The following is a 27,672-nucleotide window of genomic DNA, read 5'->3' on the forward strand; positions in this document are numbered from 1 at the left end:
AAGTAAATAAAATGGATCTTGAAATGATGCATTTAAGCCGTCAAAAGACAAATTTTAAAAGTAGGAAACAGATCCTTATAGTAATTATACAGTATTCAAGTAGGATTACTACCACCCAACTAGAAAAAAAAAGAATCAAATTTAGAACAGCAAAGGGTCTAAATAGGAAGGAACCCTAAAACTCCCAAAAACTATGGCCAAACAAAACACATAAATGTCCATGCTGAAATTTCTTTCCGTATTTTATTTCATTTGGCTTTAGAACTACCAGCACACGTTAAAAATAGAATACTGTCTTTTTGCGGATTGTTATGAGGGCTACAAAGCACTTTAAAATTCAACTTTGTTGTCATGTTTATATAGGTTTATAGCTTATTTTATAAGATTGAATGTTTGTTTTTATCTTATAAATAAATATTAAAGGATATGTTGTTTAGTTCAGTGTTTAAGATTCGGAAATAGACCTTTTTTTACGACGCGGTCCGTTGCCTTTTTATTAAAAAACCCCAACCGTAGGTAGTGTTTTCCCCGCACAATCGCTCAATCTGCGTAGGGCAAAAAAAAGCATTAGGCTAACTAGAAAAATAGAAGGGAAGTTCATAAGAAATTATGAACTTTTGGTGTTCCACAAAGGCGCATACAAAAAGGACGATTGGAAATAGAGCTTTTGGTGGTTCAACAAGGTGAAATATTATTTTCCGATCTTAAAACTAAAACTAAACAAATTTTTCTTTTTATTTATGTAAAGAAAACGTTTTAAAAAGACAAATTTAAAACTAATTTACTATTTAAAAAGCGCTCCAAATAATACCTGACGGCCTAACGGGCTCCGGGGGATATAAAATCCCTTAACAGGTAATATATCCACATATATCCACTCAACCAAAAACCAAAAATAACATATAATATATAGAGGGATAAATTTGGGTTTAGTTCAGTGTAAGATCGGAAATTTTTCACCGAGTGAGCCCACCAAAAAAGGTATATTTTCACGAGTGGCGAAGCCACAGTGAAAATTGAACTTTTTTTGGTGTTTCACAAGGTGAAAATAATATTTCGATTCTTACACTAAACTAAACAAAATTTTCCCTTTTTTATTTTATGCAAAAAACGTTTTTAAAAAAGACATTAAACCGAATATTTGAATTGAAAAGCGCGCCAAATAATAAACAAAGTTGACGTCATTTTCGAACGGGCCCACCCCCCCGTCACATTTAAGTTGGTACCCGACTGTGGCTCCTGGTATTTCACTTTAAACAACGTAAGGGGCTTTAAAATTCAAAACATGAAAAATTATCAAAATTGGTAATTTCCTGTATTCAAACAGTGAAAATTAACAAGTTTTTTATATTTCACTGATATATTTTCCTATAAACACGAAAAAAGCATGTAATAAACATATAATTTAAGGTACAGTATGGTTTCAAATATCCAAAAATTGTCATTCGTTTTGAGAATATCTCTCTAAGTGGTAGAACATCTATATTCATTACTCTTAGTAGATATTTATAATCTACATTCATATCAATTCAGAAAACCTGAAAGTTAATTTCCCCCGATGGTGACATCCTACGTAGATTATGGTCGAGAACCTCTAGCGTAAGTCCGGACATTTGCTTTACTCCTTTAAAACCTTCGAAAACTCGAACTTCATAACAGACGTATACGATTTCTGGGTTTATTCCCTTCTGCCTATAAGATTCACCATGGTCTGGTTGCTATCCCTAATTAGAAGAATGTTTTTGACACCCATTGTCCCGAATGTCACGCCATGGCCAACCCTTTATGTTATAGGTTATTCACAGCAACATCTGAATAATAAATTCTTCATTCTTTTCCTAGGACGGTACCACTAAATCGACATACCCCTGCAGTTGACCTACTAACATGTGTGTACAATACCCCAGAGCAGTTCAGTGCAGTCAAGCTTGCATCGAACATGTCTCACCCTAGTATTCCAGTCCCTGTTTTAACATTTTTAAATATTCTTTATTTCATGCTTTCCAGTGTTTTATTGTAATATATCAGATGATTATATTCTGGTAAACCACTAAGTGAAATTTATAAAATAATAATTTTTCACTGTAGCGACGGACTATATCTGAAGCGGACCATTTATTGGGGGAAAAAGAAAAAATTTAAACTAAATGCGAATAACAGGCAGAAAATAATTGCTCATCATACGTAAATTTTGCTTCTATAAGGAAAAGAAAGTCGATGTCACCATATCATCATGTAAAAAATGTAACAATATTAGAGAATTTACAGAACTATATTTCAAAATTGATGATGCACATGACGACATGATGTATGACGGTCACAAAGGAGGAATGCGCGACCGTTACGTGCGGCAAAATCAGTAAAAAATACTTAAAATTACTTTAAAAGCATGAAATAAAAAGAAAATTTATTTGTTTTACATATAAGATTAAAATATATTTCATTCGTGAAACACCAGCTATTATATTTTCACTCGTGGCTACGCCACTCGTGAAAATATTGCATCTGGTGTTCACTCAGTGAAATTATATTTCAATCTTACATGCAAAACAAACAAATATCCTCTATTTTATCCTCTTTAAACAACTCTTTTTAACTTTCTTGCGATTTTTGACGCGCAGGCATGTCTACGTCCCCCGCGGATTTATTTTACAATATTGTAATATAAATTCGTGGTCCCCTTAATTAACGAAATATAGAATAAGAATATCTCGTAATGAATAATTTTCATTTTCGTTTTCATTTATTTTTTTACTTTCAACATGTTTCACATGTCCTTGATCCTCCTCTTGTTTATGATAAAAGGAAAAATTGTTATTTTTCCAGTACGTTATAATCAACGCAGTTCATTACCAAATTTAGTCGCATGAAACCACCTTGAAAAATAACGTTGTGTCGTTCTTACAGTTAAATAGACAGCATGACAAAAATTCTTTAAATGAGAATTATGTTCACAGATGTTCATCTCCAGTAAAGGTTTATATCTTATTATAATTATTTACTAAAGGTACATTCAATTATGATTGTATTTATTTAAAGAAATCCGTTCAATTGAACTATTGTCATATAATTTCGCGACTCTTGATTGAGAAAAAAATCTGACTGTCAGTTTGTGTTAAGGAAACACAAACACAGAGTCTTTTAAGGAATGCCAGACATTTTACTGTTGAGACCTTCCCTGTATTTTATTTTCAAATGATAATAAATAAGATTAAATGTTGCATTTTTCTATTTTGAGGATATTGTGCTTTTAAAAAAAAATATGATAATTTCAACAAACTTTACTGGCATGTGAGCAGTTCCCGTACAGAAGCAGTACCCATATTTTTCATTTAAACGCTTTATTTTTACTTGCAGTCTTCAATAATTCATTTCAAATCAAGCAGATACATACGCGAGACAAAATCTAAGTGTCAGTTCGGCAGTACGTATAAAAAGTCTCATTTTAAATCACTTTCACCTGTGCGTTGTCAAAATGTGACCTTGTTTTCTCTGGGGGATTCCGTCCTTGCGCGCATGTGCAAAAATACTTACACATGAGGCATGTTAAAGGGTTTTCCACTAATACCACCTGTTTACAGATAAGTAGGCAATGTGATGAAAACTTGTTTAATTATCAGAATTTTGACCAATAATATGAAATTAGGCAAGGCCTATGAACGGGGAAGTCGTTAAAAATTCCTTTCATTCTTTCCGTTTTAAAGGTGTTATTCGGTATTACATGCACCGCTTCCGTTTTCACTCGGAACACTCGACGATTATCATTTATCCGAAAAGTTGAGATTTGTTCCGTTATCGGAATACCCCGCCTATTATCATTGAGTTACATTGTAAATGGCGGCGCCCGACTAGAACTGACACTGAAAAAATCATTGATAGGTATAGAATTCTACATATTTTTTAATTGTTTTTTATTTGATTTTCTTTTACATATACATGTGTAGTCTATAGCCGGGCAAGCCAAAGCCCGGACCCGCTTCGCGGTCCCGGTCTTTGACTTCCCCGTATTACTATATAAAATAATTTTATGGCTTTGATGCGTAAAATATCATGCATACAAGCATGCCATCGCATGTGAATGCGTTGGGGTAACGGTACCGGGTAATAGATACACTCGTTTAGTCTACTTTCTATTTCCTGAATTGCATCTATTTATCTCTTAGAAAATGGTCTGTTCAACAATTATAAATAAAAAATAGGTCCGATATAATAAAATTGTATAATTATTATGGGTTAAATTTTATGTACGGGAACTACTTCTCTTCATACAAAATAATGGATAATTTCGGTACCCCATATGAGGCCTCATAACTAAGGGTTATTCTATGTTTAGAACATGATGGAATTTCCATGATTTGTTTGACGAGCCGAATATTGATGTGTAACATTCAAATATTGGTGAGTGAGCGTAATAAAAAATAATGTTTAAGTAACTACGATTTTTGTACGGGAACTGCTCGCATGCCAGTACAGAATCAGCTTTAATTGTTTGTGTAATATAAATAGATAATGGAGCACTTTTAGAATCTGTCTGCAGCAAAATTCATGTGTTAAAATCCTAACCCAAGAACCCTAACCGATAACACTAACCCTAAACCTTAACCGTAACATGGAGCTAAATATAAAATGGAGAAGAATCTCACAGTGATGTCAGTTAAAATCAGTATCGGCGGACTTATGTTCCCGCAAGTTATCACATATCGCGGGATTTTGCGAGATTTGATGCATCCTGGGTAAAAGTAGCCAAAATACCACCAAATTGAATTCCTGGAGGTACATCAACAAAAAAGACTAAATATTTTCTACTTATATAAGAAGCAATAGTTATTTATTCTAAAACGTACAAAACACACTTTTCCACACAAATATTTCTCTGATGAAAAAACATGTTGGCAATGTCACAAGCAATCGGTGCGTGGCTTGGATAGTATACATGTACATGACCACGCCCACTTATTTTTTATAAATATTTTTTTTTCCACTAATAAAATATTTTTTTGTTCAAAATGTTTTAAAAATATCTTATTTTCAATAAATCAACAAAGGAAATTTGTTTTTAAAAATTTCATCCATATATACTATAAATATAGTACTATACTATACTATATTTATAGTATATATGGATGAAATTTTTAAAAACAAATTTCCTTTGTTGATACTATACTATATTTATAGTATATATGGATGAAATTTTTAAAAACAAATTTCCTTTGTTGATTTATTGAAAATAAGATATTTTAAAAACGTTTTGAATGAAAAAATATTTTATTAGTGAAAAAAAAATATTTATAACAAATACGTGGGCGTGGTCATGTACATGTATACTATCCAAGCCACGCACCGATTGCCTGTGGGCAATGTAAGCAATAATTCACGGATATCGCCGAAGTTTAATGATAGCTTGAAAATCGGAGAAAGCGGAAAAGCCTGATTATCACCGAAGCGCGCAAGGGATTGTGGGTCTGAATCTGACTATCGTATATTTTCGGAGTTTCCTATCCGTTGTTTATATATCTCTGACCGTAACCCTAGAACTAATCTGAGTGATGTTGAGAGAAACATAAATTGATAAATACTGTAATAATTTTGTGTAAAAAGTTAAAAAATAGTTGCATACATATTCTAAAGTCTTGGCAAACCTAGATAAATATACATGCTTATATTACATGAAAAGCAATGTCATGTGACGGGCATGAATCCAATTTCGGGGAAGTAGGTCGCTACCCTCAGCAGAGGGAATTGCAGTGTTTGGGGAAATTTTTTCATTTCCTTTTCGGTCAAATATCAATAAACTACCAATTAAACTGCAATATATCAGTGTTTTTTTGGTTTTTTTTACGATACAACTTTCTGTTGTGAAAAATTTTGAGAAGTCTTCCCAGTGCATCCATACAAATATGAAATCCATGTGAAACTGAAAATGGTGCAGACATACAAAATTGACTGACAAAAACGCTGTGAAACAGATCAATTTTACTTTTCAAAAACATCATGACTTTCAATTTTTCTCATTTCATATGAAGGGTAATTTTTACCTCTTAAAGGGGAAAAAAAATATATTTTGATGGGGACCATGGCTGAATATCGGCCACAGATTTGGAAGATCTATTGATTTTATTTCCTCACAAATGAGGTGCAATGAAAAAGAGCAACTATTCACTGTAGATAGTTTATTTTTTCCTGTAAGATTTACTGTTATACAACATTGTTTTCTTTCCAGTAGAAAAGGGGAGCAACACAAGTTTAAATTAACCTATAGCTCTTCAGCGCTTCTTATGTAAAATTCTTCCTTGGAAGTATAATTTCCAATAACCGTAAATTATACCATACCCAGACTATGGTATAATTTTCAGTTTTGAAGATCGAAGGAGTAAGTGTTTCTGGGCGGAGCTATAGGTTAAAACAGATACACCATTGGTGCGTTGACGATTTCTGGGTTTGTGTAAATTATACCATAATCACGTGACCTTTCTTATGCAACCTCACTCGACTTCGTCTCGTGAGGTTAAGGCATAAGAAAGGTCACGTGATTATGGTATAATTTACGCAAACCCAGAAATCGTCAACGCAGCAATGGTATATCTATTACATACATCGCTTTTTCTTTATATACGGATCTAAAATATCAACAGCAGAATTTAAAGCGTCGCATGTTAAACTTTTTGGGATGCTGAGAGTAGCTCCCCTTACCTGCATGTACCCCGGAACGATTTGTAAACAACCTTGCTTAACAGCAAGTCTTACAGGCATTAAAATAAACCATTTTTTCGGTAGTTAGTTGCAAAAAATGATACTCTTTGCAGGCAAATTCGGGTTCCCGTATGGGCGAAAATTTCAGCTTTGAGGAGGGAGAAAAACATACTATTTTGAAGGGGGGAATTGGGCTGAATTTCATCAAATATATTGGTGAAAAAAAATACTGCTAAGCATCTGAACTCAAGCTCTAAAACTAAGTAACTCTTCAAAGTTAAATATTTTTATGTCCATAATGTCATCATATATAGCATCACAGCAACTTTATAAGAGTGTTATGTAGGTTTTACGTAGTAGTCTTTGTTAATATTTTTGTTGATTTATTTATTAAATATCATATCATATATGAATGTTATAAGTTTAGAATATATATTAAATTTCTTATTACTATTAACTGAATTCTTTTATTTTTTTCAGCCGCACTTATAAAGGAATTGACAAGTCAAACAAAAAATGTTGTCAGCACTTCATGTATGTTCCTCATGGCGCCCACCTTTAACATGGTGTCGGATGCTATATATTAAACAACAGAGGTTGCAGAGTTACTCAAAATTCTCAAAAGGCAACAATGATCATGAAAAGCAATTTGAGTCTAACTCTTCAAGAAATGAGAGAAAATTTGAGCAGAAATCCTCAAGAAGAAATTTAGACTATGAAAGATATTTTGAGCCAAAGTCCTCAAGAAGAAATTTAGACTATGAAAGACATTTTGAGCCAAAGTCCTCAAGAAGAAATATTGGCCATGAGAGATATTTTGAACCAAAATCCCCAAGAGGAAGTTCAGACCATCAAAGATATTTTGAGCCAAAATCCCCAAGAGGAAGTTCAGACCATCAAAGATATTTTGAGCCAAAATCCCCAAGAGGAAGTTCAGACCATCAAAGATATTTTGAGCCAAAATCCCCAAGAGGAAGTTCAGACCATCAAAGATATTTTGAGCCAAAATCCTCTAGAAGAAATTCTGACCATGAGAAATACTTTGAGCATAATTCCTCAAGAAGAAATTCAGACCATGAAAGATACTTTGAGCCAAAATCCATTAGAAGAAATTCAGACCATGAGAAATACTTTGAGCCAAAATCCTCTAGAAATTCAGACCATGAGAAATACTTTGAGCCAAAGTTCTCTAGAAGAAATTCAGACCATGAGAAATACTTTGAGTCAAAATCCTCTAGAAGAAATTCAGACCATGAGAAATACTTTGAGCATAATTCCTCTAGAAGAAATTCAGACCATGAGAGATACTTTGAGCCAAAATCCTCTAGAAGAAACTCCGACCATGAGAAATACTTTGAGCATAATTCCTCTAGAAGAAATTCAGACCATGAGAGATACTTTGAGCCAAAATCCTCTAGAAGAAACTCAGACCATGAGAAATACTTTGAGCATAATTCCTCTAGAAGAAATTCAGACCATGAGAGATACTTTGAGCCAAAATCCTCTACAAGAAATTCATACCATGACAACAGTTTTAGGAGGAATGTGGTTAGAAATGACAAAGAATATCCCAAAAGAACTGATCAAAATGTTTATCAAGAAGGGAAACAACCACTGCGTAGGAAAGAACTCTTGACATATGATAATACAGAAGACGAAATAGAGGCTGAAGAAATGTTCAAAACTGAGGCAGAGAGTTACCATTTAAGAAAAGATAATAGAAATTTAGACTCTGAGACACATTTTGAGACAAAATCCTCAGCAGAAAATTTAGACTATGACAGACATATTGGGCCAATATACTCAAAAGAAAAACATTCTAAGAAGAAGAAAACAGTTTTACCAAAGGACTGGAGTGAAACATTTGGGACACTCCTTGATGAAAATGAACAAAGAAAAATGGAAAAATCAGCATTAGTTGATAATGAAAGGTAAAAAATAAAACACATTTTATAATATTTGGTTATTCACTTTTAAGATACATGTACATTGTAGGAAATAAGAGTAAGTGCCATATTAAACTACTTTGAAAACCAAAACCAATGACAAAAGTTACCAATTAATTTTACTAAATGATGTCCATACATTAGATTCTAATCACTTTAAAATGGTAATAAAACCTTACCCGAAAATTAAGAGCATAAGTTACACTGCATGAAAAAGTTATTTGAGTCACAAGTTATTTAAATTCAAAAGTTGTTTATGTGTTTATTTTCTGTATGTTTTGACAAATTAAGATATATTAGTGTTTTATTAATTTGTTACTTTTAGGTATTTAGAGGAAATGGAGAAAGAAAGAAAGGAAACGGCCCACATCGTAAATCATGTACGTTTGGCACGATACGGCAGACGTCATATTCCGAATTGGTACGCAAGACGAATAAAAACGCTTGGAAAGGAAGGAAAGGTTATTTAGTTATTTTCTCTTTGTTAACCAGGTTTTCAATTTTGAAAATCCTGGTTATTAGATTGGGGTATGGCGGGCGGATGGGCGGATGGGCGGCTGGGCGGATGGGCGGATGGGCGGGCGTCAAACGAAATTGTGTCCGCTCTGTAACTCTTCAACCCTTTGAAGAATTTTGATGAAACTTCAGACAAATGTTTACCACATCAAGATGACGTGCAGAACGCATGTTCCGCATGGCTGGCTCCAAGGTCAAGGTCACAGTGACATTAACATTGAAAATCCTGTCCGCTCTGTAACTCTTCAACCCTTTGAAGAATTTTGATGAACTTTCAGACAAATGTTTACCACATCAAGATGACGTGCAGAACGCATGTTCCGCATGGCTGGCTCCAAGGTCAAGGTCACAGTGACATTAACATTGAAAATCCTGTTTACATGATTTTAACTTGTTACACTTTGAACTTTGTCTGGGACATAACTCTAAAAGTATAAGAGGTATCAACATGAAACTTTGTAGGTAGATAGATCTCATTGAGTAGGTGTGCAATGCACAAGAACCATAACTCTGCCTTGCCTAATTTTTGAATTATCCCCCTTTGTTTATTTTACACTTTGAACTTTGTCCGGGACATAACTCTAAAAGTATAAGAGGTATCAACATGAAACTTTGTAGGTAGATAGATCTCATTGAGTAGGTGTGCAGTGCACAAGAACTGTAACTCTGCCTTGCCTAATTTTTGAATTACCCCCCTTTGTTTATTTTACACTTTGAAATTTGTCCGGGACATAACTCTAAAAGTATAAGAGGTATCAACATGAAACTTTGTAGGTAGATAGATCTCAGTGAGTAGGTGTGCAGTGCACAAGAACGGTAACTCTGCCTTGTCTTATTTTTGATTTATCCCCCTTTGTTTATTTTACACTTTGATCTTTGTCCGGGACATTACTCTAAAAGTATAAGAGGTATCAACATGAAACTTTGTAGGTAGATAGATCTCATTGAGTAGGTGTGCAGTGCACAAGAACGGTAACTCTGCCTTGCCTACTTTTGGAGTTATTGCCCTTTGTTCATTTTGACACTTTGACTTTGTCTGGGACGTTACTCTAAAATTATAAGAGATATCAACATGAAACTTTGTAGATAGATAGGTCTCATTGGGTGGAAGTGCAATGCACAAGAACCGTAACTCTGCCTTGCCGTATTTTGAAGTAATTGCCCTTTGTTTATTTTTACTTTTTGACTTTGTCCTGGACAATACTTTAAAACTATTAGAGATATCAACATGAAACTTTGTAGGTAGCTAGATATAATTGGATAGAATTGCAATGCTTAAAGAACCTAAACAAAGCCTGGTCTAATTTTGGAGTTATTGCCCTTTGTTCATTTTTACACTTTGACTTTTACCTGGGACATAATTCTGATATCATCAGGAAACTTTATAGATAGATAGATCTCATTGAATAGAAGTGCAGTGCAAAAAAACATAACTCCGCTTTGCCTAATTTTGGAGTTTTTGCCCTTTGTTCATTTTTTTTATACTTTCCTGTGTCCAGAACCTTCTCGGGGAGCATCACCCGGTTCAACCGGTTCTTGTTTACCTAATTATGGCCCTTTGTTTTTTTTCCTTATACAGAATATATATAGTGAACACTTCTTCTGTGCGCAATTCCTCCTACATTATTCATGTTTTACATTGCACATAGTTACATTGTTTGTTGCTTGTATTTGTATTTCAAATACAACATATTTATCTACAATGGTGATAATTGAAAACCTGGTTTCATGGCATTGCCATGTTTCTTGTTTTGTTTTGACTGCAAAATGTCTTAACACTGGAAGTCACATTATATAGGTAAAGAAGGAAAAGGGTTATATTTTGGAAGTCACAAGTCAAAGTAAGGAGTAAAGACTCCCAAACTTCCATTCATGGAAGCCCTGACACCTATGCATGTAACCTAACATTAACTGACAAACATTTTGGGGTCTTTTACTAACAGGAAAATCTAAAAATGCCATTCTGCCTTAACATGCATGTTAATCATAGAAACACGATGTACCAACTTCACTAGAATTGTTTTATTTTGATAAAGAACATAAGACAGATTTATATTGTATCGTAAAGGGTATTAATTGAACAAACTTACTTGTTGGGTTTATTGTCCCCCACCTTTTCGAAGAAAAAAGGGGGATATAGAAATAGGCTCCGTCCGTCTGTCTGTCTGTCTGGACGTACGAACCCAGAGGTACTTGTGTGACTTGGAGAACAATGGGTAACAGTAAATTCCCTTTGATCCTATTCATTCCGTTTTTACTTTTTTTAAGCCTTGTGTGACTAAAAATGGCCAAAAAGATCAAAGGAAAAGTCACATAAGTACCATTTGTGAGTACGTCCTTCTTTCCGTCCATCTGTCACACTTTCATATCCGGTCCATAACTTTGTCATTTATCGAAATTCGAAATAACTTGGCACAAATGTTTAATATAATAAGACAATGTGTCATGCACAACAACCAGATCCCTACCTCCAGGGTCAAGGTCACACTTGCTCATTCAAGGTCAGCATTGTCTATTTGAGGGTATATGTCGTGTCAGGTCCATAACTTTCTTATCTTTGAAGGGATTTTGTCAATACTTGCCACAATTGTTCACAATAATAAGACCATGTGTCATATGCAAAAACTGGTCACCTACCACCAAGCTCAAGGTCACACTTTGAGCTCAAAGATTAACATAGTCTGTTATAGTGTATATTTTGTGTCCGGTCCATAACTTTTTCATAGATCAAAGGATTTTGAAAATACTTGGCACAAAAAGTCACTATAATAAGATAATGTGTCATGCACAACACATGCATCCCTACCTCCATGGTCAAGGTCACACTTAGAGGTAAAAAATTAACATAGTCTGTTATAGAATATATTTTGTGTCCAATCTAGAACTTCTTCATAGTTCAAGGGAATTTGAAAATACTTGGCACAAAGAGTTACAATTATAAGACGATATGTCATGCGTAACACCTGCACCCCTACCTCGAAGGTCAAGATCACACTTAGAGGTCAAAAGCTTTACATGATAGATTTTTAAATTCTGTGTTTCATTTTATTTCTTTAATAAATTAATTGTTGCATTTGCAGATCTAGCATTGATCATTATTTTGGACTGAAAGTCCTGCGATCCATACCAAAATCTTTTGAAATAGCACAATTTTATGCTTCATGTTAAACTTCCCTGAGGCAGGGGACGTTGGTAACTCTGTTACGAATTCTTTTTTTTTTCTATTTTAAATGGTTAAAATTTTAAAATCCCATTTTGTATTAGTCCATGTTTTATAAAAATATAGCATCTATTTGAAGGTGAGAGAAGCCATAGAAGTGTTTGAGACGTGGATGATAAAACAAGATAGGGTGAAACCTACAGGTTACGAGTTTTCCGTCATCATAGACCTACTCGCACAAGTTGGATACATCGATAAGGCATTTGAGCTGTATAGTCTGGTAATCTGTCAATTTAGTCACCTGTTATAACAAAATGTATTTTGTTACTTTTATATAATTACAATGATGTCTTGTTAAATTTGTGCGGAAAATTTATTTTAAACGATTCATTACTATTGTTTGCTTCAAAGACATTTACTCAGCCGATGGAAAGATTTTAATGAAACATTATAGAATTTATCCATTGATGGTCCCCTACAAAATTAGGTAAATTTGTTATGGTCTGGTGAACACAAGAGCTAGAATTAGAAATAAGCTTTCAACCAATGGGTAGATTTTAATGAAACTCCATAGAAATTTCCTTTGGTTGATTTAAAGACCCATTATGCCTCTGAAATGCTATCATTTTTATTTCACAAAAAAAATATTTATCTTGTTTATCTTGTCACAGTTTCCAAGAAAAAACTCATTTGCCATACACAACATAAACTATCCTTTACTTCCTTTGTTCTTTTTGCAAATGGTAAATTTAGTGAATTAGTATTTTGTATGGAAGTAAAAATACTACGTGTACTTTAGTTACATTTTGCTACCTTTGTGACACAATACTGCACGTTCAGCCCTACTTTCTTCAGTTGTTAAACATCTAACATACAGTCGACTATCGTTAACTCGAAGTCATCGGGACCGTCCAAAAATATCGAGATAACGAAATGTCGAGATAAACATATAAGGGTTTGAATGAGGCAGAAACTGATTGTTACAAAAAACCTGTGCATAACTTATGTCAAATAAACTATGATATCCCCATGTCTTGTTTTCATAGGCCTAGTCAAATATTTAACAAGTAACATTAGCGGAAGTTTACCAGCGGAAATACGGTTGTCTGTGATAAAAACAAATAGTGAGGTTTACTCAGTAATACACCAATATAGTGAAAACAGAAATTTTCAGTGATGTTGATCCAAATATCCTCCTGGGTTAGTTATAAAGATTTTTCCACCGCTGATGGATTTGGTGGTGATGTTGTGAAACAATATTGCAACGATAGCATTCTACCTTCACTATTTCATTTACATCTAAAGTCATAATGAATTGATACAGTGTTCGAATATTTATAAAGAACGTAAAATTCACTCATTTTGGACATAAGTCAATCAACATGCTAAATACATTAACTTTTATAAAAACAGCTTAACTTGTTACAAACATAATCATCATTATAACGCGGGCTATTGAGCAATTATTGTGTAGTTTGTGTTTTTCACACTTCTGAAGGAACAGACAAAAGAAAATGATTAGTCGAGATAAACAAAGGATAGTAGTGTGAAAATAACTGTTAGGGCTGAAATTTTACATCGAGATACTGAAAATATCGAAATAAAAATATCGAGATAAACAAATATTTCCAATATAGATAAAGCAGGAAGAAAATCGGGACTTTCAAAAGTTCATCAAGATAATGAAATATCGAGAAAAGCGATGTCGAGATAACGATAGTTGACTGTACTCTTAATCCATTATTAAAACATTATTTAACACATGTTTGACATTTCAATATGTATCACTGGGGCACAATGTGTCTTTAACTTCACTGGCTAAATTGTTTCAGTTCTCTAAACAAGATGGCTCTAATTCTAAATGACATCTTCTCCTTACCCAATTACCTGCTTGAACTGAAAGTGATAAGCTTTTGCCATCAGTATAATGCCAGGTCAGTCTACATATCAGTGCAGTCTGACCTAGCATTATACTGTTGGCTGACCAACATCAAATTTTCATCTTAATATTCTCCAAATTGATAATTGACCGTTCCAAAAATGTAAGTTAGACAAGTTCATTTCAGCAGGGTAAGGGGTAACAACTCAGCAGATTTTGCTGGAACTCATGAAGTATGATCTTTGGGGTGGTATTGTAAAATAAAATTGTTAAAAAGTTTACTTGAATTGAATTTTTTTTTGTTTTAATGGTTGCAAACAGGCAAGTGAATTATTCAGTCAGGGCTTTCTTGTTTCTTACATGCTGCTGACAAATCATGTATTGTCACATGTAAAAGTAAAAAGAAAATAAAGTTTTCATGTGGTCAGTCAATTGATTGACATAATAAAGATGTTAGTTAAGTGGCTTATTGATAAACATTTAATTGAATTGCTTTTCTTTTTGAATTTCAGATGGGAAAGCTGAAAATTTATATTGAGGATCCCATATACACATCTTTGTTTAATGCCTGTGCAAATGCCCCCTCCAACTTCCAAAAAGAGGCTCTAAAACGAATAGATTCACTGCACGCAAAAATGTTAAGTCATGGTAGACAGCCTACATATATCACAAGAATGGCTATAATTAAAGCATATGGGATGAATGGAGACATTAATAAAGCTTTCAGAGTTGCTGACGAGGCATTTGAAATGGGCGCGTCTGTAGACCTGATGAACAACCTCCTTATTGCCTGTATATCAGACAAAGAGGCGGGGTTTAGGCATGCAGTAGTGGTATGTATCTTCAACTTTCAGTCTTTTGAGTTACATTGTATATTACTATCTATTTCAATAGTAATTTTGGAACTTTAATTAAAATGTCATTGCTGTGAATATGATATTCTACAGGTTATGTAACTACACCTTGTATATATACAGTACTGTATATTTAAAGATACTAGTCAAATTATTTATTTCAGTGTATAGTTATTTTCTTGCCAATGAACTTTTTCCACAGCTATTCAGTTCTTTTTGATTGGATATAATTCCCCTAAAACATGCCCTTCAAGATTTACAATTGAAGAAAATTACAGCAGGAAATAAACACATTTAAAGTTTAAAAACTTTTGAAAATATTTTAAAACTTTACAGAGTTCCAGCTACCATCTACTGTGGAGAAAAAAATGCAAGATTTTTACCCTTTTTATTATTAGAATATTTTTAAAAAGGTACATTAAAACGGTATATTGCTTTATTTCTGGGGCGTCCGTAGCCGAGTGGTTAAGGTCATTGACTTCAAACCACTTGCCCCTCACCGCTGTGGGTTCGAATCCCGACAAGGACTTTGGATTCTTTCATGTGAGGAAGTTATCCAGCTGCTAGCTTACGAAACATCGGTGGTTCTACACAGGTGTCCGTTTGTGCCTGAAATAATGCACGGAAGGGCACCTGAGGTCTTCCTCCACCAGTAAAGCTGGAACGTCGCGATATGACCTATACTGTGTCGATGTGACGTAAAACCCAAAACAAACAAACAAACTTTATTTTTGTATATTTTTTCAGGCATGGAGAAAATTCAGGGAATTAGGGATTAAGCCAAAATTAGCCTCCTATAAGTTATTGTTACATGCTGTTGATGTGTGTGGAATAGGGGAGCCTTTACTTGTTGATAAAGTGTTAGGTATATCAGGGGGACACAATCATGCCCGAAGTACTGATAGCATAAAAGCTATAGAAGCTAGATCTAAAGGTAGAAAGTTTGAGAAGGAAGGAGAAAGAAATGTTCAAGCATTTAAAGAAATAGATAGTCTTTTAACAAAGTATAATATGACTTTTGAAAGTAACCAAGGTATTGTTGATGATGGGAATGAAGATATTAATAAGAATAATTATGATATTGATGATGAAAGTGTAAAACGTGAGCATAATATTAAAGATGATATAGCATTTGACGAGAAAGTTGAAAAAGAAACTATGATAAACAAAGAATGGTGGCAGATGGATATATTTGAAGGCAATGTCAATACTGAGATTGCAAGGAGAGAGGAAGTAGCAGAACTTTATGAAAGCCATGTTGACCTTCCTAATATACTTGATCCAAATGAAAGGCTTGCTTCTGTTATCCAAGTGAAGCAGATAAAGAAACCTGAACATCGATTAGCTCTTATTGGAGGAGTAAAGGGCATTCTGGAAAGTCTTAAGAAAGACAACCTGAAGCCAGACAGGAGGGTCTTTACTTACCTTGCCCAAAGTGCACCTGCACATTTAGAGGATGAAATAATTGACGAAATGTGGGCCAGAGGAATGAAGCCAGATGTTTTTTTCTATAATATCCTTCTTAAAAAGAGGGGAGCTCAACATGACAAAGATTCAGCTTGGGTAACTATCATTGGTATTTATAGTGTTTTATATATGTAAAAAATAATGAAAATATCGTTAAACTCCTAACTTATTGCAAGTTACTTTGGAAATTATATTTTCCATGTATTCCAAAGGCTGTTTATTCTTTCTTGCATGGCATTTATCGATCTAGCTTTTGCAAGATCTGGTTTTACTTGGGTGTTTTATAATGTGTCTTGTTGGCGGCCTCTTTGGCAAGGTGGTTATGGTCACTGAATCCTGCCAGAATACTTAAGGTGATTCCGCTTTGTCACCCATGTTTGTTTTCACAAAGTCTGTCCAAAGTGAAAGTAGTCCGAAATTCTTATAACAAAAAAGCTCACATTGTTATATGATGAGCCATTTGCAAGTACACTTCCAGTTCTATGTTTTAAAGACTATTTTAAACAAAAATAAAAATGATAACAATAAGAAAATTCACCTTGAAGACCAAAAACATTCTGTTGCAAATTTTTATGCACATTTCATGAATGGCAAAATGCTTTTTAAAGTCTGTTCTAGTGCCTACAAAAGCTATTTTTTGCAGAAAATACAAAAAAACTTTAAAAAACATAAATCTTAGGAAAGTAGTTTATCTGACCTTGAAAAAACATGGCCACCATGACATGTGTAAAAAAGTAGTACCATGAAAATAAACATCATTTACCTATTTCTTGTGTACATGACAAACAGACACACTTCACTGTTACACATAAAAAAGGTTAGATTTTAAAGTTTGATTGTGTTTTCATTTAAATTGAAGTTCATAAGGCTGTAAATGATGATTGTTTTCTTGCACTACTTTTTTACAAAAAATAATGGAGGCCATGTGCTTAGAAGGACATGAGATATGGATTTATTTGGAGTTAAGTTTTGAAAGATTTTTGTATTTGCTGCAAAAAATAGCTTTTGTAGGCACTAAAACAGACTTTTAAAAATATTTTGCCATTCATGAAATGTGCTTAGAAACTTTGCAACAGAATGCTTTTGGTCTTCAGAAATGTAGCACATTCAAGGTAAATATTCTTATTGTTATCATTTTTATTTTTGTTTATAATTGTCCTTAAAATATAAACCTGGAAGTGTACTTTCAAATGGTTCATCATTTTACAATAAGAGCTTTGTTGTTATATGAATTTTGGCCTACTTTCGCTTTGAACAGACTTGAGTGAAAACAAACATGGCTGACAAAGCGGAATCACCTTAAATATGAGGATGTTGTCTAGTAAGCTGGCCTAAGGTTTGTGGTTCTACTAAATAGTTTTGCAAATTATTTTTAAGAACAGAGCTTTTTAGCTCACCTGTCACAAAGTGACAGGGTGAGCTTTTGTGATCGCTTTTCGTCCGGCTTCCGTAAACTTTTACTTTAAAGGACATCTCCTCATAAACCACTGAGCCAATTTCATCCAAACTTCACATGAATGTTCCTTTGGTGGTCACCTTTGAAAATTGTTCAAAGAATTTAATTCCATGCAGAACTCTGGTTTCCATGGCAACCAAAAGAAAAAACTTTAAATATCTTCTTCTAAAAAATCCAAAGAGCTAGAGCTTAGATATTTAACATGAAACATCTTCTAGTGAGTGTCTACCAAGTTTGTTCAAATAAAAGTCCTGGGGTCAAAATTGGCCCCGCCCCAGGGGGTCATTGATTTTCCCTATATGCATTTAATAAAACCTTAAAAAATCTTCTTTAAAAGAACCTAAAGACCTATAGCTAAGATATTTAGCATGAAACATCCTCTAATGGGTGTCTACCAAGTTTGTTCAAATAAAAGCCCTGGGGTCAAAATTGGCCCCGCCCAGGGGGTCATTGATTTTCCCTATATGCATATAGTAAAAACTTAAAAAAGCTTCTTTTAAAGAACCCAAAAAGCTAGAGCTAAGATATTTAGCATGAAACATGTTCTAATGGATGTCTACCAAGTTTGTTCAAATAAGAGCCCTGGGGTCGAAATTGGCCCCGCCCCGGGGGTCATTGATTTTCCTTATATGTGTATAGCAAAAACTTAAAAATCTTCTTTTATAGAACCCAAAGACCTAGAGCTAAGATATTTAGCATGAAACATCCTCTAATGGGTGTCTACCAAGTTTGTTCAAATAAGAGCCCTCGGGTCAAAATTGGCCAGACCCGGGGGGGTCATTGATTTTCCATATAGTAAAAACTTAAAAAATCTTCTTTTATAGAACCCAAAGAGCTAGAGCTAAGATATTTGGCATGAAACATCTTCTAGTGAGTGTCTACCAAGTTTGTGCAAATAAAAGCTCTTGGGTCAAAATTGGCCCCGCCCCGGGGGGGTCATTGATTTTCCCTATATGCATATAGTAAAAACTTAAAAAATCTTCTTTTAAAGAACCCAAAGAGCTAGAGCTAAGATATTTAGCATGAAACATTTTCTAAAGGTTGTCTACCAAGTTCAAATAAGAGCCCTGGGGTCAAAATTGGCCCTGCCCCCAGGGGGTCATTGATTTTTCTTATATGTGTATAACAAAAACTTAAAAAATCTTCTTCGAAAAAAACAAATAGCTAGAGTTTAGATACTAAGCTTGAAACATCTTCTAGTGAGTGTCTACCAAGTTTGTTGTAATAAAAGCCCTTGGGTCAAAATTGGCCCCGCTCCGGGGGTCATTCATTTTCCTTATATGTGTATAACAAAAACTTAAAAAATCTTCTTTGAAAAAACTCAATTAGCTAGAGTTGAGATATTAAGCACGAAGCATCTTCTAGTGAGTGTCTACAACGTTTGTTATCCCCCGCCGATGGAATCGGGAGGGGGATATAGTTTTGGCGTTGTCCGTCCGTCCGTCCGAATTTCGTTTCTCTGTAGTACTCTGCAACTACTGGCTGGAATTCAACGAAACTTTATGGGAATCATCAATATCAAGAGGAGATGCGCATATCGTCGGCTTGTTCCAGTCCGACCCTTTAACTCAGAGTTATGGCCCTTGATTAATTATGTAGCATGCATATAGAGTAAAGATCGTTTCCGGAGTAGTTCTCTGCAACTACTGGCTTGAATTCAACGAAACTTTATGGGAATCATCAATACCAAGAGGAGATGCGCATATCGTCGGCTTGTTCCCGTCAGACACTTTAACTCAGAGTTATGGCCCTTGATTAGTTATGCAGGATGCATATGGAGTAAAAATCGTTTCCGCGCTACTTCACTGCAACTACTGGCTGGAATTCAACGAAACTTTATGGGAACCTTCAATACCAAGAGGAGATGTGCATATCGTCGGCTTGTTCCGGTCAGACACTTTAACTCAGAGTTATGGCCCTTGATTAGTTATGCAATATGCATTTGGATTAAAAATCGTTTCCGGAGTAGTTCTCTGCAACTACTGGCTGGAATGCAAGGAAACTTTATGGGAATCATCAATATCAAAAGGAGATGCACATATCGTCGGCTTGTTCCGGTCAGACCCTTTAACTCAGAGTTATGGCCCTTAATTAGTTATGTAGTATGAATATAGAGTAAAAATCGTTTCCGCACTACTTCTCTGCAACTACTGGCTGGAATTCAACGAAACTTTATGGGAACCTTCAATACCAAGAGGAGATGCGCATATCGTCTGCTTGTTCCAGTCAGACTTTTTAACTCAGAGTTATGGCCCTTGATTAGTTATGCAGTATGCATATGGAGTAAAAATCGTTTCCGCGCAACTTCTCTGCAACAACTGGCTGGAATTCAACGAAACTTTATGGGGACCTTCAATACCAAGAGGAGATGCACATATCGTCGGCTTGTTCTGGTCAGACACTTAAACTTGATTAGTTATGCAGTATCCATATAGAAAAATATTTGTTTCCTTGCTACTTCTCTGCTACTACTGGCTGGAATTCAACGAAACTTTATGGGATACTAAGAGGAGATGTGCATATAGTTGCCTTGTTCCGGTCAGATACTTATAACTCAGATTTATGGCCCTTGATTAGTTATGTAGTATGCATACATCTCATTGGCATTTCCAGATTTTACTATTTAACACAGTTATGGCTCTGTTATTGCCCTGAATATTTATCAAGTTCAAAGAATATTACTGTTTATTCCATGATTAATATATAAATAAAGCCTTATGTCTTCAGTTGTTGTGTAAATAATAACCAGTACTCGGCGGGGGATATAAATTCAACGAATTTGCTTGTTCAAATAAAAGCCCTGGGGTCAAAATTGGCCCCGCCTTGGTGACATTGATTTTCCTTATATGTGTATAGCAAAAACTTAAAAATCTTCTTTGAAAAAACCTGAATAGCTAGAGTTTAGATATTAAGCATGAAACATTTTCTAGTAAGTGTCTACAAATATTGTTCAAATAAAAGCCCTGGTGTCAAAACTGGCCCTGCCCCAAGTGTGTCATTGTTTTTAACTATATGTGTAAAGAAAAAACTTGACCAGCTAGACCTTAGATGTTTAGCATGAAACATCTTCTAATGGGTGTCTACCAAGTTTGTTCAAATGAAAGCCTTGGGGTTTAAACTGGCTCCGCTCCGGGGGCCTATTTACAGGTGAGCGACTTCAGGGCCATCATGGCCCTCTTGTTTCATGATCCAATCGTAAGTGTTGATTAACATTTTCGTAAAAATTTCTTAAGTAAGCATTTACTGCATAACTTACAAGGCTATTACAATTAAAATTATTATGTGGATGCACCTTTATGTGGTATTAAAATAAATATTTCGTAAGTGGCAGTAGCCACAAGTGAAATATGATAATTTTCATGCCACAAGATGAATAAAACTGTACTGGATTAATAGATAGTGAAAATACGGAAAATAAAAAAAACATTTTATTAATCAATATTTCACAATATTATATTTATAAATACAGTGTATAAGTATAATAATGTTTTTATCTCCATTTTACAGGCTTTGTATTCACGCTTGAAGCATGAAGAAGTAGTTCCAGATATGAAGACATTTACATGTATTTCTACGGCTTGCAGAACTCACACTGACAGTTTGAAGATCTTGGAAGACATAGATGTAAATATCACTACAGTGTATATACAAATTTGAGCCGCACCATGACAAAACCAACATATTGCGTTTGCGACCAGCATAGATCCAGACCAGCCAGTGCATCCGCGCAGTTTGATCAGGATCAATACTGTTTGCTATCAGTTTCTCTAATTGTAATAGGGTTAGTAAGCGAACAGCATGGATCCTGATCAGGCTGGTCTGGATCCATGCTGGTCGCAAACCCATTATGTTGGTTTTGTCATGGCATGGCTCATTTATGTTTTAATATTAAGAGATGTACTTTAGTTTAAAAGCAGCATGCCTTTAGATTCCTGCTGATTTTCATGAAAGTTTTGAAAATGTATTAAAAAGTAAAATATTTTTGAAATGAACAAAGAAAAATAATTTATACATTGCAAATGGCACAACAACTGTAAATTACCAAAAAGATGTCTTAAGTATGCAAAAATAGTCCTTACTGCATTCGTAACACAGTAGAATTATGGTGAAAATTGAGCAAAATTGGTCATTAATGGCACATAACATGAATTTTTAACTCACCTGTCACAAAGTGACAGGGTGAGCTTTTGTGATCGCTTTTCGTCCGGCGTCCGGCCGTAAACTTTTACTTTAAATGACATCTCCTCATAAACCACTAAGCCAATTTCATCCAAACTTCACAGGAATGTTCCTTTGGTGGTCACCTTTAAAAATTGTTCAAAGAATTTAATTCCATGTAGAACTCTGGTTGCCATGGCAACCGAAAGAAAAAACTTTAAATATCTTCTTTTAAAAAACCATAAGAGCTAGAGCTTAGATATTTAGCATGAAACATCTTCTAGTGAGTGTCTACCAAGTTTGTACAAATAAAAGCCCTGGGGTCAAAATTGGCCCCGCCCCGGGGGGTCATTGATTTTCCCTATATGCATATAGTAAAAACTTAAAAAATCTTCTTTTAAAGAACCCAAAGAGCTAGAGCTAAGATCTACCAAGTTTGTTCAAATAAAAGCCCTGGGGTCAAAATTGGCCCCGCCCCGGGGGTCATTGATTTTCCCTATATGCATATAGTAAAAACTTAAAAAATCTTCTTTTAAAGAACTCAAAGAGCTATGGCTAAGATATTTAGCATCAAACATGTTCTAATAGGTGTCTACCAAGTTTGTTCAAATAAAAGCCCTGGGGTCAAAGTTGGCCCCACCCCAGGGGGGTCATTGATTTTCCCTATATGCATATAGTAAAAACTTAAAAAATCTTCTTTAAAAGAACCAAAAGAGTTAAAGCTAAGATATTTAGCATGAAACATGTTCTAATAAGTGTCTACCAAGTTTGTTCGAATAAAAGCCCTGGGGTCAAAATTGGCCCCGCCCCGGAGGGTCATTGATTTTCCCTATATACATATAGTAAAAACTTAAAAAAACTTTTTTTAAAAAGCCATAAGAGCTAGAGCTTAGATATTTGGCATGAAACATCTTCTAGTGAGTGTCTACCAATTTTGTTCAAATAAAAGCCCTGGGGTCAAAATTGGCCCCGCCCCGGGGGGTCATTGATTTTCCCTATATGCATATAGTAAAAACTTAAAAAATCTTCTTTTAAAAAACTCAAAGAGCTATGGCTAAGATATTGAGCATGAAACATGTTCTAATAGGTTTCTACCAAGTTTGTTCAAATAAAAGCCCTGGGGTCAAAATTGGCCCCACCCCAGGGGGTCATTGATTTTCCCTATATGCATATAGTAAAAACTTAAAAATCTTCTTTTAAAGAACCAAAAGAGTTAAAGCTAAGATATTTAGCATGAAACATGTTCTAATAAGTGTCTACCAAGTTTGTTCAAATAAAAGCCCTGGGGTCAAAATTGGCCCCGCCCCGGGGGATCATTGATTTTTCCTATATGCATATAGTAAAAACTTAAAAAATCTTCTTTTAAAGAACTCAAAGAGCTATGGCTAAGATATTTAGCATCAAACATGTTCTAATAGGTGTCTACCAAGTTTGTTCAAATAAAAGCCCTGGGGTCAAAATTGGCAAACTTAAAAAATCTTCTTTGAAAAAAACCAAATAGCTAGAGTTAAGATATTAAGCATGAAACATCTTTTAGTGAGTGTCTACAAAGTTTGTTCAAATAAAAGACCTGGGGTCAAAATTGGCCCCGTCCCGGGGGTCATTGATTTTCTTTCTATGTGTATAGCAAAAACTTAAAAATCTTCTTTGAAAAAACCCAAATAGCTAGAGTTTAGATATTAAGCATGAAACATCTTCTAGTAAGTGTCTACAAAGTTTGTTCAAATAAAAGCCCTGGGGTCAAAACTGGCCCGGCCCCAGGGGTGTCATTGTTTTTAACTATATGTGTATAGTAAAAACTTAATAAAAATCTTCTTTCAAAAAGCCCAATGAGCTAGAGCTTAGATGTTTAGCATGAAACATCTTCTTATGGGTGTCTACTGAGTTTGTGCAAATAAAAGCCCTTGGGTTAAATTGGCCCTGCAACATTGAGGGGGGGGGGGGGTGGCGGTTGGTGGGCCTATATACAGGTGAGCGACCTCAGGGCCATCATGGCCCTCTTGTTTTTACTTTTCTTAAAAGCTCAGTTTATTTTTCTTAAGTTTGATTTCTTGAAATATTTTGATTTACATGCAAGATTTATAATTACAAAATTACAGGAGTAATTTGTTATAATATAAAACTTTGTTATAAACCCTGATGACCCTCTTGTTTATATTGTTACAGAATGCAGAGCTTCAGCCCAATAAGTTCATATTTACTGCACTATTGAATACAAAGAAAGTTTGGTTTGTCTCGATGAAGGAGATTCTGTGTAGAATGGAAGAACTGGACATCAAAGCTGATAAACTTCTAGTAAGAATTATAGAAAAGCAGATACACAGAGCTAAAGAGAGAATTGTGTCAATGGTAAAACTTATTGTTATAATCTGTTATTAGTATTAATTTTAACTTATGTATTTAGGTGTGCACAAGCCTTAATATAAACTATGAAATATTTTAGGTTTGCTTTGTTATATTCATAGTTGCTGAGTGGTTATGGAGGCTGACTTGAATTATTTGCCCCTCACTGCTGGTGGTTAGAATCATTTAATGGGCTTTTGATTATTTCATTTGAGTGAGTTATCCAGCTAGATTACAAAAGGTGGGTGGTTCTGCTAAAATGCTTCCTTGTGCCTGAAATACTGCACAGAGCAACATTCATGTTCTTCTGCAAGTAAAGCTGAAAGGCTGCAATATGATTTTTACAGCGATCTTCTGACTTAGAAAACCAGCAAATCAGGAAAACAATAAATATAAACGTTAAGATACTTTAGGTTTGTCATGTTTCACTATTTCACATTTTCATTTATCACATCTGTTTTCAATTTTTTAAATGATATTTAATGATATTTTATCTTTCTATTTTGGAATGTTATGTATTTAAAATTGCTAAAGAAAAACAACAGTGACTTGATAACTTTATCATGATTACACACAATGATATCAAACAGTGTCAAAGTACCATGATATCAAACAAACAGTGTCTTAGCATGATTCAAACAGTGTCATAATGTGATATCAAACAAACTGTTATACTATGATACTAAACAAACAGTGTCATATCATGATACCATACAAACAGTATCATAGCATGATACCAATCAAACAGTGCCATACCATGATACCAAGAAAACAGTGCTATACTATGATACCAAACAAACAGTGTCAAAACATTATACCAATCAAACAGTGCCATACCTTGATTCAAACAGAGTACTGTGATATCAAACAAACAGTGTCATATCATGATATCAAACAAACAATGTAATACCACGATACCAAACAAACAGTGTCATACCAAGATACCAAACAAACAGTGCCATACCATTATACCAAACAGTGTCATACCATTATACCAATCAAACAGTGCCATACCATGACATCAAACAAACATTACCATACCATGATTCAAACAGAGCACTGTGATATCAAACAAACAGTGTCATATCATGATATCAAATAAAGAGTGTCATACCATGATACCAAACAAACAGTGTCATATCATGATATCAAACAAACAATGTAATACCACGATACCAAACAAACAGTGTCATACCAAGATACAAAACAAACAGTGCCATACCATGATGCTTAACAAACATTGTCATACAATGACATCAAATAAACAGTGCCATACGATGACATCAAACAAACATTACCATACCAAGATTCAAACAGAGTACTGTGATATCAAAAAAACAGTGTCATATCATGATATCAAACAAATGGTGTCAAAATATGATATCAAACAGTGTCATATCATGATACCAAATAAAGAGTGTCATACCATGATACCAAATAAAGAGTGTCATATCATGATACCAAACAAACAGTGTCATATCATGATATCAAACAAACATTGTCATACCAAAATACCAAATAAACAGTATCATACCATGATACCAAACAAACAGTATCATACCATGATACCAAACAAACAGTATCATACCATGATACCTAACAAACATTGTCATACCATGATTCCAAACAAACAGTATCATACCATGATACCAAACAAACAATGTCATACTATGATACCAAACAAACATTGTCATACCATGATACCAAACAAACAGTGTCATATCATGACATAAAACAAACATTACCCTACCATGATTCAAGCAGAGTACTGTGATATAAAACAGACAGATAGTATCCTGGTTTAATTCAAACAAGACATCATAATTTGATATCAAACAAACAGTGTCATATCATAATTAACAGACAATGATTATATATCAAGATTCTGGACTGATTGCTTTGTTTTTACATTTTCAGGAAAAAGATGGTAAAGAGGAGGACAAAATGGCCATCGAAAAACTGAAAACAAATTTAAGCTGGTTTCTAAAATTCTATGACGAGTGGGCTTTAAAAAATGTATTGGAAGTAGAACAACATCCTTGGAAGCATTTTATGCCAAAACAGCAATAACATCTGATAAAAAAAAAACTTCCAAAACATGTACAATACATGAGTTATGTCCATCTGACTTTATAAAAGGAAACTTTTTTCTATGTAAAGATTGAAAAAATTCAGATAATCAATGAATAACATTTTGTTTATGTTTATGTATTCAGTTCGATGAAATAAAGTTTTAAATAAGTAATAAAACAAAATTTATCTGGTGATGATTCTTTTACAATTTAGTTTTTGCTTTCAACATAGTGTAGCTTATTAGATTATGGACTGTAAGTTCACTTAATTTTGTGAGCATGAAATTACATGTGTCAAAAAGTACAAAATTTTGAGAGTTCCTAAATTTGTGGATTGTCTTGTTATTGCAAAGAAAAGTAAAAATGCAAATAAAGTAATACGAAATAATCGTTCAACAGATGAAATGGTACTTTGTCGGATCTTAAATTCATGGATTGACCTATCCTCTAAAAGCACAAAATTATTTGTGTCCACTCTTTCTCCCATCCGTTACTGATTTTGCATCTCCTTTTGTGCCAAAATAACAGTTTTTAAATGACTTTCAGTATGAGTAACAATCTTAATATGAATGGTTTATAGGACACTGCTGGTTTCTGGAATAATATTGCAAAACCTGTTTGCAACTGTGTAATAATGTGAAAGTAAAGAAATCATTATTGCAATTGTGGAAAGTAGTGAAAGGAAGAAAATTATTGTCCTTATAAATGATGTAAAAGCATTGAAATGGATAATTGCCACTGTGTGTGATGGTAACATTGTGAAAGCAAGAAACCTGTTATTGTTGGGTTGTCATTGCTGTGCTAGTTCCATCCTGAAACTTTAACTTTTAACTTTTTCGAAATGGATTGTCTTCATACTTGAACACAATAACCTTCAGTTCAAGACCTTCAAGTACACCAGACTGAACATCAATGACAAATTTTGCTTGATTTTTGCTATGACTGGCTATAACTTTGGTATTTATGAATTGTCTTCATACTTAAACACACCTACCTTAAGGGCAGTGTCTTTTAGACTTGAACACACCTTCCTTAAGGACAATGTCTTTAAGAAAATCAAACTCATTATGACTTTGAATCATAAATAACCTCGACCTTGAAGGTCAATTATTGTGATTTCACATTTTTTGC

The 27,672-nt window shown here is 34.3% G+C and overlaps 1 protein-coding gene across 2 annotated transcripts; it reads left to right on the forward strand.

The window, feature by feature from the left end:
• The first annotated feature begins 2,835 nt into the window (after positions 1-2,835).
• LOC132753221 (uncharacterized) lies at positions 2,836-26,722 on the forward strand. Of its 2 annotated transcripts, XM_060743667.1 has the most exons (10): positions 2,836-2,976; positions 7,171-7,414; positions 7,460-8,621; positions 8,962-9,097; positions 12,452-12,592; positions 14,704-15,024; positions 15,793-16,608; positions 21,476-21,592; positions 24,293-24,475; positions 26,387-26,722. In XM_060743667.1, the coding sequence occupies exons 2-10, from the start codon at positions 7,207-7,209 to the stop codon at positions 26,537-26,539; spliced, it is 3,237 nt and encodes a 1,078-aa protein (XP_060599650.1). In that variant the 5' UTR covers positions 2,836-2,976; positions 7,171-7,206; the 3' UTR covers positions 26,540-26,722. The 2 variants fall into 2 exon arrangements, with proteins under 2 accessions (XP_060599650.1, XP_060599649.1); XM_060743666.1 differs by having other exon boundaries at positions 7,171-8,621.
• The last annotated feature ends 950 nt before the right edge of the window (positions 26,723-27,672 follow it).

This window comes from Ruditapes philippinarum, unplaced genomic scaffold, assembly GCF_026571515.1.
Source record: "Ruditapes philippinarum isolate M1 unplaced genomic scaffold, ASM2657151v2 ctg1081_1_1_1_1, whole genome shotgun sequence".
Classification (NCBI taxonomy): Eukaryota; Metazoa; Mollusca; class Bivalvia; order Venerida; family Veneridae; genus Ruditapes; species Ruditapes philippinarum.

Bases quoted from the DNA above. Each gene is read 5' to 3' on its own strand.
- LOC132753221 (XM_060743666.1), top strand. From the start codon at position 7,207: ATGTTGTCAGCACTTCATGTATGTTCCTCATGGCGCCCACCTTTAACA. The intron at 9,098-12,451 runs GTTATTTAGTTA...ATCTATTTGAAG, and splicing joins CGCTTGGAAAGGAAGGAAAG to GTGAGAGAAGCCATAGAAGT. The intron at 21,593-24,292 runs GTAAATATCACT...ATATTGTTACAG, and splicing joins AGATCTTGGAAGACATAGAT to AATGCAGAGCTTCAGCCCAA.